At 36.7% G+C, this 18,806-nt stretch overlaps 1 protein-coding gene across 6 annotated transcripts in view; it reads left to right on the forward strand.

Moving 5' to 3' along the window:
• LOC143244435 (ecdysone-induced protein 78C-like) overlaps nucleotides 1–18,806 on the forward strand; it is a 185,898-nt gene that overhangs the window by 105,904 nt on the left and 61,188 nt on the right. For 4 of the 6 annotated variants that reach the window (XM_076489111.1, XM_076489102.1, XM_076489092.1 and 1 more), the window contains exon 2: nucleotides 2,030–3,131. The exons of the other annotated variants lie outside the window; for them this stretch is intronic. In XM_076489111.1, coding sequence (XP_076345226.1) covers nucleotides 2,669–3,131 — 463 coding nt within the window. In that variant the 5' untranslated portion in view covers nucleotides 2,030–2,668. The remainder of the gene's footprint in view (nucleotides 1–2,029; nucleotides 3,132–18,806) is intronic. 6 annotated transcript variants of the gene reach the window in all.

An 18,806-nucleotide genomic window follows, 5' to 3' on the forward strand; every position in this document is an offset into this window, starting at 1 on the left:
GACCACATCGTTCGTGGACAAACCAGCTCGCGATAATGATGACCTTCACAGAGAGAAGTTTTTACTTTTCATTAGTGGGTATAGAACAGTGTTTTGACCGATAAGATTAGAATTACCGACGAATTATATGCCTCTTAAATGAAGCCACAATTTGTATAAGAATGAAATTTATCAGATTTCACGAACTGAAATCTTTGTTCGTAATTATCCGGAATGTCATTTTGAACTTCTGTGAGGCTTTGTTATTAGATAATTATAAAAATGAGTGTGGTAACTTAGTCACTGGTAACCTATTAAAAGACAAAAGTAATTCATTAATCGCAAATTCGTCATCAATGTGTCTATTGAAAAGCATGTAGTTCAGTGTTACTGTATCATACGGATTAGTTTGGTTTGTCTTGAATTTCGCGCAAAGCTGCACGAGGGCCATCTGCGTTAGCCGTCCCTAATTTAACAGAGTAAGACTATAGAGGGAAGGCAGCTAGTCATTACCACCCACCGCCAACTCTTGGGCTATTCTTTTACCAACGAATAGTGGGATTGACCATCACATATAACGCGCCAACGGCGGAAAGAGCGAGCATATTTAGTGTGACGGGGATTCGAACCCACAACCCTCGGAGTTGCGAGTGCCTTAATCATCTGGCGTCATGCGGATTAAAAATCTGAACCTAAATAGTTTCAAGTACACACTCAATGTTAAGTGTTTCACCGCCGAAGACAAATGCTGCATTCATATCGAAGATTCATTGAAAATTTTATCACCATTAGTGTTACGAAGTTAACTACTAAATCTTTATTTATGATTTTCGTTATACAGATTTATAAATGTTACGAATTAATAAACTTACAGAACAAAGTTTAATAACTCATGTGATTGATTTTATTTATCCAGAGAACAAAGACGAAAAATCTGTTTTTATTTTTGAGCGTCTAAAATAAACTGTTGTCTACGCAGCCCACCAGTGGCACAGTTGAAAGTTTGCAGACTTATAACGCTAGTAACCGGGTTTCGAAACCCGTGGTGGGTACAGCACAAGTTACCAATAGTGTAGCTTTTTGCTTCTCAAACAAACTACCTTCGCATTATGATTTTAGCAAATAAAACTAACTCCTTTAAGTTCTTAAATTACAAAACATAATAGATGATATTGCAATGAACATATATTAAACAAAGAACTGATTGGGAATAGTTAATAAAACAAAAACACATGAAACAGACGCATGTGTTCATTCCACATGAGTCGAGTTTTAATTCCGATACGCATGTGCTATTCTTAATCGTCAATATTCGGTCCATATTCTGGACCAAGATGGTTCAAGTTCAGCGTTGACTTCTTTCTCTGAAATTTTTATTTTGTTTGTACTGTTACTGAACCCTAAGTAATAATCCTTGCTACATCGTTGCATTACTCACAGTATGTTATATTTTGTCCATTCTCTGAAGTTTTAATCAACGTGACATGTCCAACTTGTGGGGTAATATTAACATGTATATTTTCACTAGCTTAACATGTGCATGACAGCACTGTTTGTTCGTGTTCACAGTACAGCTCACTTAGCACACACACAAAACATATACTCCTATTTTTATATGAACCACAGAGCTACGGTTTTGTCTAGGATTCAGTTACCCTAGCATTGTTTGGGCTTAAGTTCCACTTAGATATTTTTACATACAAAACACTTTTAACATAGAGCTACGTTTGTGTCTAGGATTCAGTTATCCTGGCACTACTTGGTTTGTGAGATTCTTATTTAAGATGTTTAGAGGGTAGAGGTATTTAGGGCTAGGCTAATCATGTAGTTTGTTTATCAGTTTATTCTTATTAATATGGTTCTTATAATATTTAAGCGAGTTACCCAGAAGCCTGTTCGATAATGTTAGCATGTTTAAATAGTCGTGTAGAAATAATAAGTTTGTTGAGGTGTGTTTTGGATACATTTATCCATGTTTACTTTGAGTGTTTGATCTTGTCGACCATGGAGGGTCAGGTTCACTTGGACCTCTTCCCTTCATCTTATACAGGACAAGCAGTGCATGTGTTTAAATTTCGCGCGCCAACGGCTCGGATTTCTGCTATGGGACGGAATGCAGTTGGCGGACCGAAGTATGTACGTGTGGAACAGGTTCCGTGTGGCTCCTACTTCCGTATCTCTTTACCTGTTTGGTTCAACGACCGGCCAGGTAAACACAGAGGCACACAGAGTCCACTTCAGTCGTGATCCTGCTGTCGGTGGAGAAAGTTCTTTCTGTCTCATTCCGACGGTCCGCGTCATATTTTGAGACTGTGGTACTGACCTTCGGCCATCGTTAAAGTTCATCACTTTAGCAAATACATGCATTTTAATCCTTCCCCGTCAATTCAAGAACCACAAGTTTAACAAACTCCATAATTTTAATTGGTTATTCGGGGTTCTTATTACACATTTCTACAAAGTTATAGTGAAGCACCCTCAGAGTGAGAGGACATTCTCCCCCCCGTCTCCCCGTGGCAATCATCTTCTCAACATCATGAATACTCACAAAAGGTACATCAACCAACGGACTACATCCTGACACAAAATTTATATAGTGTCTTTTTTTTTTTTTGTTTCCCATTTATTGGACTTTTACCATTTTCTTTCTTGGATCCCCGCGTACTAACGCGTAAAATAAAATATCCCGATGGAAGTTTTTAAACAACTGGACGATACGTGTGGTGTTTTAACACCCGCGTCATCCACGGTTACTTCTACAACTGAAGCTCCTAAGATGACCAGTATTGGTTTCGACGGAAACTCCGAGTTTGGAGTTCGTTTCTATGAGTCTCCAGCTATTAAGAAGGAAGGCTACGAAGATAAACACCCGAATTATTATGAACTTGCAGCACCCATGACAACTGGGTCGGGATATGAACTTAAAGACTATACTGACTTACCTCCGTATCAAACCTCTGAATCTGTCGTTAGCACTGGCTTGCTGGAGAGCTCGACGAGCGTTGTCTGTAGCCCCCTTGGCGACTTGAGCTCCAGTCCACCAACTATGAATGTTTTGTATGAACAGAAATCCCCCTTGCCTGAAGTTTCCAGTTTTACGATCCTTTCGAAGCCTTCTCACGAGAATAATTCCAGTAAACTTGGAAATTCTGGTAAGTTTTACAGAATAAGTTTTTTTTTACTTCCTACACGTTACTAAAGTGATGTTCAATTCCGAGTAAGTGTATATTTAAATATGGAACCAAAGTATAGTGGACAATCATAACTTGGAATCAATAGTAGTGTCATAAGTTTAAGACATATAAATAAATATTGTAGGATTTTTCATGCGTTTTTTACTATTCTTATTTTTAATGAAATGTGTGTACAGAGAGAGAAAAAAAACCCAAACCAACAAGAATAATGTGAGCCTGAAGGGGCATGGGACTTTGACTACGTGCGGTCATTGAACTGACGGCCAACTTTCTCTGCCCATGGAGTTGGCAATGAACCATTATGTTGGCTTAACATTCGGTAATCTCGTTGAATCCAATCAAGTACACAGATAGGTGTTTCAACCAAAATGTATAGCCTTGTGTGTTCTGGTTGAATTATCTAGTCCCTAAATATTTCCATCCAACAGACATACTCAAGGCTTCGTCCTCGTAGTTCAAGTGGAAATACAACACGGAGTTGTACCACCACCGTGACAAGCATTGGATTCTGTAGACGAATGCAGGTAAGATGGAAACAGAGAATATAGGCCAAGTTCACGGGCATGTGCTCAAGGTGAATGACCGCTTACTGAATGAAACCTGTCTGGCTTGAAGTTATTGCCAGGTGACGCCAGGAAAGGCGCCATACTGATCTGAAGATGGTTACATATTACCTGTTTGAATTTAGTTTCTTATTTAAGATAACACTATCAGCTATTACAGGAAACCAGCATCTATATATTTGGACAAAAAGTCGTATCTTCTAAAGTTTATTTTGGTTCTTTTTTAATAGGGTTTTATTTAGAGATTTCAATGCCAAGCGAGGCCATTGAACTCTGAAATAGGGAAGTCACTTTTAGGTGGGAATTCTCCCTGGTTGGGCTACGTGACACCTCGTCTTAAGAAATTCAGAATGATAAAACCCCGTTAATGTTTCCCGGCAAGTTTTGTTTTTATAGAGGAACCTCATTGTTCAAAATATTAGTGAACAACTTATAAACTGTGGTTTATTATTGGCTGAATATCAGTTCTGTTTAACATGATTATACATCACGGAGATAAAAGCAAGGTCAATGGCCTCATCCTCCCTTATTACCATGGATAGGGAGTGACTTCATAACAGTTGAAATAAGTAATATAGAATGGTAATGTGATACAACATTGAACACGTTCATATATATCTCTAATTTGTATTTTACATTAATATTAATGGTCAGTATTATATGTCCAAACTTAAAAATAAAAGTATTTCATATTTACCAAGTAATTTAGTATTAAAATAATCTTAAACTTACATTCAACACCAACTAAAATTAATGCCAAGAATGCAATATCTTAAGAAACGAAAATATTTAAGTTGTATTCAAGTGGTAATATGTGTATAAAATTAAAGATGATTAGATAGTACAGGTACTGTAATGTTATAATTCTATAGAATTTCTGGTTAACTCGGTATAAATAACTTATTTATGATTATTATGCTCAGAACACTAATTTACTCTCCAGAAAATAACCTAACAGAGAAAATTCTAAATTTATTGCAAAGTTGAAACTGAAGTCTCCTGAAAAATTTAAAAGTATATTACATAAATTATGTTTTTATAGGCAAGTTCATAAACACTTTCTACAATGGTAAAATCCGGATTTCGATACCCATGGTGGTCACACTACAGAGAGTCCCAATGTGCAGCTATGTGCTTAACAACAAACAATAAACTTTTTCTTTAAAATCTCTATCAACATGAGATTTTTTTCAGGTGTTTGTATGGCAACGTTAATTTGGAGTTAAAGATGAGAACTCATTACAGCTAAATAAATACAAGATAAGAGTAATATAAGTTGTTCTGTATAATTTGTATTCCAAAATCTTGATTAATTTTTACGAGACAAGGAAATTATACAGTTTAATATCTTCTTCTATTATAGTGTGCAGAACAAGTGCTTGTAACTTGATCTTCTATCGCAAAAGATATAATCAAACGAACGTGTAATTTATGCTCTAGGCTGAGAGAATATACATTCTACGCTCTGAAAACACCCTGGTTCAGGGGTATTACAGTGTCTCACTCTAGGAACCAGATTATTTAGTTTCTTAAAGATTTGTTTCGAACTTTACTTAAGGTTATGAAAACCCGATGAGATATAGCATTTGTAAGCAGAACCTTGTCGGTAATATAAAACAAATCGTATATCTGCGGATTTGCAACGCTAGAAGCTGGGTTTCTATACTCGTGGTGGGGAGAGCACAGATAGCCTCATTGTTTAGCTTTGTGCATAACTTCAAACAAACGCCACCCCACAAAAAACGAAACGATCTTTAAACACGCTTTTATGTTATTATAATTTTAAATTGCACCCTAAATACATGAAATATCCGGTTTCGAAATTAATTATTTATAACATTCTACCATCTGTGGCCCGGCACAGCCATATGGCGCTTGACTCATAATTTTGAGGATCGAGGATTCGAATCCCCTTCACACAAAACATGCTCGCTCTTTCAGCCGCGGGGACGTTATAAGGTCACGACCAATCCCAGTACTCGTTAGTAAAATAGTAGCCCAAAAGTTGGTGATGGGTGGTGATGACTAGCTGCCTTCCCTCTAGTCTTACACTGCTAAATTAGGGATGGCTAGCGCAGATAGCTCTCGTGTAGCTTTGCGCGAAATTCGAAAACAAACCGTTTGCCTATCTAGCCTCCGGTGGGTCAGCGATAGGTTTACGTATACACAACGCTAAAATTAGGAGTTCAATTCCCCACGGTAGACAGAGCGCAGATAGCCCGTAGCACAGTTCTGCGATAAAGGCAAATCTTTCTCTTCGAAGAACATTTAACGGAACCAACGTATTATATTAATTTATCTCAGGTTTTACTATTTTGGTATAAATGTGCATCAGCTCGTCATTTAAGTGCTACAAATGATGTGATAGATGAAACTGTTTTTGTAAATGCTTATATCTTCATTCTAAACATTCAAGTGTACGACTGTTTGATGACAAAAGTGAGTCATTGCATTTGCTTTATCATTCTATACATATAAAGTGTGAGTGTGATAAATCGCATAAGTTGCTTTACTGTATTAATTTCAATATGACAGTGCAGTGCCAGAGCACCGTATCTTTACTACATGTATGTAAACTAAGTTTAATATTGAAGTGTCTTGAACGTGTAACAGCTGTTTAGAAAGTGATACGGAACTTGTGAAATGTATATATGTATATATATATATTAGTGAAATTAAATAATTATATTTAAATGAAGTTAAATAAGTAAACAAAATCATGAGGAAGGACTGTGTTAGAAACAGTAAATCCCAACCTCTGATTAATTATATTATAACTATAACTTTTAAGCCAAAAGAAAACACATTAAAATTAAACAAAATTGTTTGTTTTGGAATTTCGCACAAAGCTACTCGAGGGCTATCTGTGCTAGCCGTCCCTAATTTAGCAGTGTAAGACTAGAGGGAAGGCAGCTAGTCATCACCACCCACCGCCAACTCTTGGGCTACTCTTTTACCAACGAATAGTGGGATTGACCGTCACATTATACGCCCCCACGGCTGGGAGGGCGAGCATGTTTAGCGCGACGCGGGCGCGACCCTCGGATTACGAGTCGCACGCCTTAACACGCTTGGCCATGCCGGGCCTATTAAACAAAATACGCTGCATTTTGTAAAAAAAGATCCTAGGGTACAAGCTACAACGTGGGATTATAAAATGTATCTTAGAGTTTAGAAGTGACTGCGGAAGGAGGACACCCCCATATGTATATATATACACACGGACACACATAGTAAATTGTTTTTAAGATCAAAACTATTGACTGTGAGCTGTAGAGTTCTCGATATCTTACCGATATAAACTTATATAATTTTGTTTTTGCCAGCATTGGAAACATGTTGGCCCGGCATGGCCAGGTGGGTTAAGGCGTTCGAGTCCCTGTAGCACCAAACATGCTTGCCCTTTCAGCTATGGGGGCATAATAATGTGACGGTCAATCCCACTATTCGTTGGTAAAAGAGTAGCCCAAGAGTTGTCAGTGGGTGGTGATGACTAGCTGCCTTCCCAATAATTTTACACTGCTAAATTAGAGACGGTAACCCATATAGCCCTCGTGTAGCTTTGCGCGAAATTCAAAAACAAACAAGTATAGGAAACATGCTAGCGCCCGATATTTCAGTCGTTTAATTTTGGATTCATAAAAGAAGAATCAAACAAGAAATATGTAAAAAGATAATCACTATATCCTACAACCATGTTGATTCAACAAGTCTTTCAAATCACAAGGTTCCAAATTTTTAAGGAACGAGTATTTTCGTAACTTCTTATAAACTAATAACAATGTTAACGGGCGAATTTAACTCCCACATTAACTATACACAACCCCCTCTCTCCTTACAGCAATCCCAGTACGATATTATATTAGTATGTACATCTACAACTGAGTTGGATCTGATAGGTGTTGACATGGTTGTACATAGGCGTGACGTAAAACAAAACTGAATACTTTTAAAACAAATATGAAGTCCTAGCGACCGCAGTGACATGACAATTACATCAAGATTAAACAGACACATATCGCACAATGCTACAAAACTTCACTGTTTGGAACTTAAACAGGTAATACAAGAATGTAGAATTTTCCATCTTTGTTGGGTGATCTTAACGGACACACCATTTATTTTTCGATATGAATTTAACGTGACCAAACATTTCCATTGTTCTGTTTTGTTGGGGCCGCATGCAGTGAATTTTTTAACGTTTCTATTTATAGATGTCTACACAGCCTTGGTTGATGTCTCATATCCTGGACTACGAGTGTATATTAATTTTTCTAAACAATCATTTTACCTAGTTAGCCTTGAGAGGAATCTTGTATCTCGGATTGTCAAATTTTATTTATTTAAGATCGTGAAATGAGATAACATTTATTGTACCGAATGAACACAAAATAACCTAAACCAACAAAATAACCGGTTCTCAATCATGATTAGTTACTGGTAAGTCCTTAACCAGAAATATATTTGTGTTTATGTGTTGGTAGTTGCTATTATTGTCTTGGCACAGCTGCTTTTAGTTCATTCTCGTATATGTAAAAGTTTCATCTTTCATTGCTAAACACCCAAACACCGAGCAAATTCACTAATTGGACAGGAATAGTGGTGTCTCATCTTTCGCTTAAGTGACAATCTTTATTAAATTTGAACAGAGACTGTTACCAAAATGGTTGACAGGCAAGATGTGAATAGACTATTCTTTCATTTCGTTCCAGGATGGTACTTTAAAATAGAAGAACTCTATTCTACATAATTAAAAAATTCTTACTTGTCTACTAGTTGACATGGGACGACAGCCCAGTTTACGATATGATTTATGTATTAATTCAGAACTTTTATGTTTCTTTGGAAGTTCCTTAATTGAGTGGTTATATATCATACAGGCAACAACCACGACAACGACCTTCTTTTTAGAAAAAGATTAACTTGAGAGATATCAGCTTTGAAGCAGTTAGATAATAACTTATGTTGCTGTAACAAACTTCTAAAAAATAGGAAAATGTTATTTGGCTTATATTAATTTTTATCACTCAGTACCATGTTTTATGTGTACTTTTGTACATCTTTATACAATTTGACATTTGAAAAACCATATCAGTATCATGTTAGATCCATGTCCAGCAGAATAACCAAGAGGTGAATAACCTCTAGAACTCCAGTGTTTATATCTTCTTGCGACCTTGAGAATGTCAAGAAAAACTATAGAGGGCTCGTTGGCGGAGCTCTACAGACAGGCTTCGCTGAAACGGCCTTGAAATGTGTACTGTATTGAAGTAAATTTGTCAACAACGTTGCTAGCTGTTTCTTTGGTGACGGTATCAAATTTGGTTGAACAAACTCCGCAGAATCTGTTCTATCTCAAGTTAACTTCTACGCAGTCCAGGGTATGTTCATCTGCAAACGAGAGTATAAAAATAATGAAAATTAATGCGGAAAATTTTGATGATGTTATCACAGTATTTGTTGATTCCAACTGACTATTTGACAATTTTTGTTTGCGTTTCCATTGGATTATTTTTTTTAACATTAGAAGAACGGAAACTTTGTTATCATATCTTCTATCTGTGTAACGCAAGTTAAAAACTGAGCTAGCAATAACACATGAGTTTTAGTGAGAAACATTTTGTCTATTCTTGAAGTGGTGCACTAGGTAAATAAGTAAACATAACAAACAATCCGAGTAGCTGAGCTAAATTTGGTTGATAACACTCAACCATAAAACACAAAATGAATAGAAAATAACGAAATAAAGGCTTAGCCGAAAATATGACTCATCATTGTACTACAATAGATGTTCAATTTTATTTTCACAATATTTATTATAATCATTAATCACGAAACTAGATATAACTGGAAAACAGCACCTCAAACTTCTTAAAACTCGCTAATCTCACTTATCGATACTGAAATAAACCAGTGGCATGTTCAAATAGTTTATGTATATATAACAGAACACTAGAGGGCCTCCCCAAAATATAGATAATCGTAAGTGATATTTCGAAGTTAATGAGTGAAAATTATGCGAAGTCCTTAAAAAGGCAAATATCAAAAAATGAAATATTTTTGATCTGTTTATTTTCAGATTCTGAAAATCACAAGCACTTTTTCCACTCAGGAAGCGGCCCAGAACTGTTTATTTTTATATCAAAAGATCTATTAATCACCATTAAATGACAGTTCTAACCCAACAGCCTTTAAAATACCGGCGTTTGTGTTCAGTCAATCTGACCCGATCTATTTTTAAGTTTAACTGGTATATAAACAGGGCTATACACTAATCTACAAACCACTCTTTATGTTCAACTAATAAACTTAAAAATTGTGTCGGTTAAATGCCACTAATCTCTTCATTTTTACTGGAAATGGTTAAAAAATTTCTTTAATATATGCTCTCACCCCCGGTGGTTCAGCGGCTAATCTGAGGCCTTGTAACGGTAAAAAAATCGAATTTCTATGACCCCCATGGCCAGAGCATGTACAGAAAATTTGTTGTGTAGCTTTTTGTTCTTAACAACATACACACTTTAAATGTATGTATAATATTATGTATTTATAATAAATCAGCCTTCTCTCTGTACAGAATGTTAACTTTCGTTACATAGTGAAATTGCTCAGCATTGAATTACGAACTTACTGTGTAATCGACAAAGATACCAATCTATCATTTGTTTGTTTCACCACAGGAAAAGCAGCAGGAAACTACAGACATCAGTGTCCACTAGGTGGAATATGATCATTTCGCATAAGGCTATAACGTGGGTATTTATAATGAACGATCTACTGAGCACATACATTGGTTTAACTTTCGAGGAATGCCCACCATTATACTCACGTGCCAATATGCGTATAAACCCCCCATCTTTATTGTTTCGCGTACTTCGGCGCGTGAGCTGACTAATAGTGAAGAGGTCATTCACCGAGCAGTTTGGTCTGCTGATTTTTATTTAAAATAGTTTTCTTATCATTACGTTTCGGTCGTACTTCCTGGGCAACATTTGTAGAGGAACCTGAATGACCCTCCAATGGTAGGTTCCGTTCTGATGTGTAATAGAATCGGGTGTTTTCGCTGTTTACATATGTGTGTTAAACCAGTATTAATAGTTCGATGAATAAAAGACAAATGTCGACGTTTGTTTGTTTTTAGAATTTCGCGCAAAGCTACACGAGGGAAGGCAGCTAGTCACCACCACCCACCGCCAACTCTTGCGCTACTCTTTCACCAATGAACAGTGGGATTGACCGTGACATCATAACACCCCCACGGCTGAAAGGGCGAGCATGTTTGACGTGACGGGGATTCGAACCCGCGACCTTCAGATTACGAGTCGAGTACCTTAACTACCTGGCCATGCAGGGTCAAATGTCGATGTATTCACTGCATTTCTAACTTGAAATGAAAGGATAAAGATTTTATACAGCTTAGGTCAGCTTATGTTCCCGCTCTTTTATTACCACGGTCTGAACATATTCTTACAAGTTCCCTCTCCTACAGGTGGGTAGTGGGTAACAACGGCTGATTGGCGAGGCAGCCATAAACACACTTGTACTTATTTCTATATTTAGAATGCACTTCAGTTTTCTTGTAAATTTCCTTTTTTTAAAGCGACATCTGTAAATGAAAAGCGCTAAAATTATGATGTTATAATTTCTTTTCCCACCGTATCTGAAGCGGTAAACATATTTTCTTTTGAAGTATGAAGGCTTAATTTAAGAGGTATTAGATACTATACACGAATGAACACTGTATGTATTAAAGGACACGGTGTTTCAGTGCGGCAGTCTATACGAGGGCTGTTCAAAAAATACGCGGACTGTTTGAATTGCGCGGCTCCAGTTGGTTCCAGGGGAATCCGCTTGGTGTCGCTAGGTTCGCACAGATCAGCTGATTACGACGCCATTTCCCGATTGCAGATATCTTCATTTGTGTATTAGCTACGCGGTTTTAAGTGAAGTGCGATTTTTTCGTTTGGCGGATTTCAGAATGAATGACCTGAAGGAGCAACGACTTGCTGTGAAATTTTGTGTTAAACTTGGAAAATCTGCGACTGAAACGTTTGCTATGTTTAACACGGCTTACGGTGATGTTGCTATGAAGCGTACGGCATGTTTCAAGTGGCATGAACGTTTTAAGGATGGTCGACAGTCCATTGAAGGTGATGAGCGTCCTGGACGTCCTTCCACGTCAACTGACGACCCACACGTCGACAAAATCAACACCCTGGTGCAGGCAAATCGACGTCTGACTGTCAGGGAGCTTGCTGAAGAGTGTGGGATATCAGTTGGATCTTGTTACGAGATTTTGACCGAAAAAATTGAAGATGCACCGCGTTGCTGCGAAATTCAGCCCTCAGAACTCGTTTTTGGCCAAACACTCAATCACTGTTCTTCCCCACCCCCCCTACTCACCTGACCTTGCTCCTTACGATTTTTTCTTGTTCCCCAAACTCAAAAGACCCTTGAAAGGAAGAAGATTTGAGACGATTCCCGAGATTAGGGCAAATGCGACGAAGGAGCTGGAGGACATTACAAAAAGAAGCGTACCAAGACTGTTTCAACAAGTGGAAACACCGTTGGGATAAGTGTGTGCGTTGGGGAGGAGAGTACTTTGAAGGAGTCCCAGACCTGTAACTTCTAAATAAAGTACATTTTGTTTTATGACGTCAATCCGCGTATTTTTTGAACAGCCCTCGTATGTGGTAGAAAGTAAACAGCACTGATTCGTGTTGTTATTAGTTGACTAATTCCGTTACAAATAATAGGCTTTGTAAACTCGAAATCACATTATATTTCTGTAGAAAGCATGTAATATATTAGCGTACGTGTTGTCAAATACTACGGTGTGCTAGAAAAGAGCCAAAAAAGTCAAGAGTTATTGAAAGTATATGTTATTTATCAAAGAATCTTTTTTTTTTTTCACATGGAAGTTTGGGAGCTGTTACTCTGATTCTGTATTTGAAACATTAAAAAAAATTTGTAGGAAAAATCAAATGTTATAGAACACAACACAAACTGTTTGAAGAGCTAATCTTGAGAAGGTTTCTGTTTATATTTAAATAATTACGAACATGTGAACGACATAGATAGAAATGAAATCGTAACCCTATAACCCGGGCGCTTTCGAAAGACAGACCTTTCCGTTTCAGTTTACCCCTGAAGTAGAAACGTTCACCTTTCGAAAGCGTTTGGGTTATAGGGTTACTATTTCACTTCTATCAAGACTTCTTGAATCTATGTGTTTCTCTGACACCACTAATGAATAACGTAGATTTTATTTCAACCAGAGTTAAGAAAAGTAAGTGGATTTTTTTAAAAACAAAAAATGATGGATTGCTTGTTATTAAGTGCAATTTTTTGAATTTCGCGCAAAGCTACACGAGGGCTATCTGCGCTAGCCGTCCCTAATTTAGTAGTGTAAGACTAGAGGGAAGACAGCTAGTTATCACCACCCACCGTCAACTCTGGGGCTACTCTTTTACCAACGAATAGGATTGATCTTCACATTATAACGACCCCACGGCGGAAAGGGCGAGCATGTTTGGTGCGACGGGGATTCGAACCCGCGACCCTCAGATTACGAGTCGAACGCCTTAACCCACCTGGCCATGCCGGGCCACTGTTAAGTGGAAAGCTATATCATAGTCTGTCTGTACTTTGCTCACGACGGGTATAAAAATCCAGTCTTTAGCGTTGTGTGTCCGCTTACTTATAGTTAAGCCATAGAAGGACATTTAAGAAAACTACACTTAAATAGAAATGTGTCATTCAGCTTTCGAAAATGCTCAGTAGTGAATGTTTATACTCATGGTAGTTATTCACTGTTCGACTTTTAAGATCTTTTTTGACGTTAAACGCAAAACTGCACTTACAGCAGGGAAGAAACGCTGAATTCTAGCGTTATAAGCTTTTAAGAATGCTGCTGAGGTAATGGAGGGCTGTAGGTTTTGTAAATATATTCTTGAATACTTTGCTTTCGATACGTTATTTGGGACGTTTGTATTTTTCCCTATAGAACGTTTTGATGTGACGTGATACGTTTTAACATCTGTATTTTTTGAGTATATATGTGTGTTTGTTTGTTTGGGTTTTGAATTTCGCGCAAAGCACATGAGGGCTATCTGTGCTAGCCGTCTCTAATTTAGCAGTGTAAGACTAGAAGGAAGGGAGCTAGTCATCACCACCCACCGCCAACTTTTGGGATACTCTTTTACCAACGAATAATAAGATCGACTGTCACATTATAACGCCCCTACGGCTGAAAGGGCGGGCATGTTTGGTGCGACCGGGATTCGAACCCGCGACCCTCAGATTACGAGCCTTAAATCTCCTGGCTATGCCGGGCCATATATGAGTGTGTTTTCTTATAGTGAAGCGAAACTGGGCTATCTGCTGTGTCCACCGAGGGGAATCGAACCCTGATTTTAGCGTTGTAAATCCGTAGACTTACTGTTGTCGCGGCGGGGAAATTTTCTTCAGAGTTTGGGAAATATTTTTGAACGACATAAAAATGTTATGTAGTTTAAAGTTATTTCATAGGATGATTATTATGTTAGCGTGTGTTTTTGTCAGTTATCTGTTATTTACTTTTGCGTTTCGACAAAACAGTAGAGTTACGTTATTAGCGCCAATTGTGAAGTTTGATTCGTAACCTTGCTTGGATATCGCCTTAGCAATAAAACATTGATATCCGTAGTGCCTTTTGATGTTTGCTTAATGTATATTTATTAATGGACATGACAGGAAAAATAATGCCATGTTTGAGTTAGAACGAAATGTAAAATTATTTGTTTGAGTAGAGAACTCTACGTTTTTAACACTGCTGGGATACAGTCCTAGCAGTAAAACATTGAAATCCGTACTATGGTTTGATTCAGTTCTCGTTTCACCTGTACTTACGTATTGAACTGCTGGTATGAATCATTCGTTGATCCAATGCGCATGCGCATGTTTTTATAAGTGTTATCTCCAAAGAAGCACAAACTTGTTACGTTATTCAAAATAAATTGGTTTCAGAAAACATATTTGGAATAAAGTGAGATCATTTCACGTTGTGAACTTGTTTCGTTTACATATATTACATTGGATTCTGATGATTGGTAATATGATCGAAGAATAACCTACGAAAACAAAGCTGTGTTTTTTAGGGTCGCGACATGATAAAAACGTTAATTTAGGTCAAAGAAAGTCTTTTCCCTTATCACTACGTTAACACGTCAGATATTAATCACGACAAGTATAACACATTAACGAAAGGTTGTGACTACTTAGCATTTTAATTACTAAGTTCTCTCAGACTGGCTCAGTAGTGATCCAGATGACTTATAGCACTAAGATTTGGGAGTTAGATACTCGCGGTTTGCGGAGCACGGACAGCACAGTTGTGTAACTACGTCCTTAACAGCAAAATAAACAAACATCAATATTCCACATGCGAACAAGAAATTGTACAAAAGCAAGTTTCAGTCACGCATTGAGTAACTTGAATTTAAATTATTCAGTATCTTCGACATTAAGTCAGTGTTGATTAACCTTATAATTGTTTACCTCTGTATGTTGTGCCTATTTTGTTTTGACTTTGGAAACCGCCACGTGAGTAAAATAAGTTTCTTTCTGGTGGGTGGCCCGGCATGGTCAGGTGGGTTAAGACTTGTAATCTGAGAGTCGCGGGTTCGAATACCAGTCGCATCAAACATGCTCGTCCTTTCAGCCGTGGGACGTTATAATGTTACGGTCAATCCCATTATTCGTTGGTAAAAGAGTATTCCAAGAGTTGGCGGTGGGTGGTGATGAGTAGCTGCCTTATCTCTAGCCTGACACTGCAAAATTAGGGACTGCTAGCGCAGATAGCCCTCGAGTAGCTTTGCGCGAAATTCAAAAAATAAACATCTTTCTGGTGGAATTTAAAATTGGTTTGTAAATTTCAAGAAGTTATTACTAGTATAATAGACTCAAGAGATATGAGCATTTTAAGGTGTATCTATAATATTTACCATCGTAAAAGAAACTGATAGTGCTTTTTAGCGCCACTAGTGAAACTATGTCACATGTTTTTACTCACTTCTTCCCCATTTAATAATTGGTTTAATTTCATTACCAATCGACGCTATTTAATAATTAAATATACAAACAGTAAAGCTTTATCGTAGACGAAAATATTAAAACCTGTAGTTCAGTGAGCTGTGATATAGATGTTATCCAAATATTAGGTGATAGTTTAAACAACTTTCTTATTTAACAGATTGTTTGTAACAGAGCAACTGCCAAAGTTCGAATGAACCAAATTTGGTAGCTGTTCTAAGTATTCTGTTCTATGTACTATGTTACTAAAGGGTGAAACATGCCAGTTTATTCTCCAAAGTGCTTCGAACTTCATGATGTTTTAACTTGACAAATGGTCTAATATCCGGCTAACGTTTCGGATTGTGAATCTGAAGGTCTATGGTTCGAATCCTTATATCGCAAAGTTACTGTTCAATTTGGGTCTGTGTTTCCGTTAAATAAGTAGCAATCAAATCCCAGCATCCGTTTACAATAGCCCAAAATTTGGCGATGGATGCTTTTTATTAGCTTCCTGTTTTCGTTTTAGACAGTTCAAAATTAGGGGCGGTTAGTAAAGACAATTTTGTGTATAGTTGTTTGCCTTTCCTTTGTTTATTTGTAGTTAAGTGTAAAGTTACTCAATGGTCTATCTCTACTGTGCTAACTACGGGTATTGAAACCAGGTTTCTAGCGTTGTAAGTCTGCAGACATACCACTGGGGGGGGGGGGCATACTTCCTCGCATGTGCAAAGAAATACGTTTACAAATATTAAACATTAACGTATGCCCCAAGGTTTCTTAAATGTTAGAATCATTTATAAGTTAAAAATAATAAAACATTCGGTAATATAAACTTCATTAAAGGACATGCTGGAAACAGTAAATAAAGTAGTCACCTTTTACTTTATAAATGGTAGAGAAATTAGTCACGAGGTATTTTAGAAATAAGAGAAAATCTAGTCATGTACTGTTTTAAAAACAATGAAAAAACAATTCAGTTGATCTTTTTAAAATAGTAGAGATACTATACAATGGTTAAACTTGAAATAGTCAAGTATTATTTTATAAACAGTTGAGAAACTAGTCACGTGTTAGTTTGGAAACTTTAGAAAGTAGTCAAGTGACATTTTAAAAACAGTATAGAAGCCATCAAATGACATATTAGAAACAGCAGAGAAACTAGTCAGGTGACATTTTAGGAACACCATATAAAGGCTAGCCTGTGTTATTTTAGTAAGGGTACAAAATATTTCACGTGTTATTATAACAAAGGTATAGATAAACTAGTCACGTTTTATTTTAGGAATAGTACAAAAACATCTAGAAATCTGTCGAATATTTTTCTTTTAGGTAAGTCAAGTCACTTGTAATATATTACTATTAACAGTGGTGACGCACAGTTAAGTTTAATAGTCCTTAAACAGTTAAAAAGAATTAAAATAAAAACTTATAAGTTTCAATCTCTTATTTCTAATTACAGTAAATTAAACGCTGGTATCACATTCATTCATGGAACAGACAAAATGACTGTAGGCAGTTCTACACATTTGTTTTTTTTTTCTTCACAGTTGCACGTTTGCTGGCGAGATTTATAAGTAAGTATGATTTAGAATTTAAGATATATGAACAGTGTGGCCTATATTTTCTTGTTGCGCAAAGTAGGCTGTTGTACTGCTAGTACGTAAAAGCTTCACCAGGTGCAAACTGAAATGTTTGTACACATCTCATTACTAATGGCCAGCTATCAAAACTTAATGACATTGTATATGAACTATATTGCCTTCCTGGTAAAATATGTATTTGTATAGTTTTAATACAACGCCATTCACGGTTTGTGTTTGTATGTTAGGTGTTTCAAGAAAATATCTGATTTTCTTTTCTAAGTCAGTAGTACACTGAAGCAAATATCTTAAGGGAAAAAAGTTTAAAATCATAACAGTTTGTCTTGTTTTATATTGAATTATTTTATAATAGTTTAATTCAAAGGCAAAATAAAGAGCTGCCTTTTTGTATACAACTGTTCAGAGTTTCGCCTAACAGAAACTGGAGAACTCTTTCACGTTATAAAGAAGTTTCAGAAGCATTAAGTTGCTTTCACTGTGGGTCCTTTGTTGTCTTACACTTACTTACAATTTGCATATCTTTCTCTAATCGTTCTCTCTCTCACACATACATAAATAACACGACATGATTCGTTATGACATCTGCACTGATTGATAATGTTAAGTGATTATTTCGAAATAGTATTTTAAATACGATTTCTTTGTTCTTAAACACGAAGTTGCACAATACTGTATCTATGTGGTGCACACCAGGGGTATTGAGCCGTGGGCCAGCGATAAGATTACGCTAAACTCTTGGTTCTAACTTCTTTGTGAGAGAAAACACACGTAGTATTAGAAAAGCTTGTACATGGCATTATATATATAAAAAAAGAACTGATTCTAACCAATCATTTTTGAACAACTGTGAATAGATGAAGTGCCCTTGTACAAAATGTACTAACAACCGGCTTAATATAGTGTAATATTAGGTGAAAAGACCTCGTTGCCACTGGATAAAGACAGATATAGAGTATTGACATATTATTAGTTATTCTTCAGTACAAACCTATAACATATATATATATATACTTAACAGTCCCGCATTTGAGAGTCCCAACGTATTTATGTATTATAACAGTCAAGCACCAGACAGTACCAACTTACATGTATATGTATGTTTTAACACTTCAGCACCTGGCAGACCCAACATATTTATGTATTTTAACAGTCCAGCATCTACCAGTGTCAACCCATATTTATGTTTTTAACTGTTCAGCACCTACCAGTATATATATATTAACCCTTCTGTACTTGAAAGTACGAACCTGTTTGAAAGTATTTTAACAGTCCTGCACCTGCCACTAGCAACCTATATGTATACATTTTAACACCTTTTTCTCTTTCCTTGGGCTTAATAAGTGATGTGAATAAACTTACCTAGAAGTACCTTGACACTCTGCCAAATGAAGGTTGTTAGCCCCAACTCCCTATTT

This window comes from Tachypleus tridentatus, chromosome 1, assembly GCF_004210375.1.
Source record: "Tachypleus tridentatus isolate NWPU-2018 chromosome 1, ASM421037v1, whole genome shotgun sequence".
Taxonomy (NCBI): domain Eukaryota; kingdom Metazoa; phylum Arthropoda; class Merostomata; order Xiphosura; family Limulidae; genus Tachypleus; species Tachypleus tridentatus.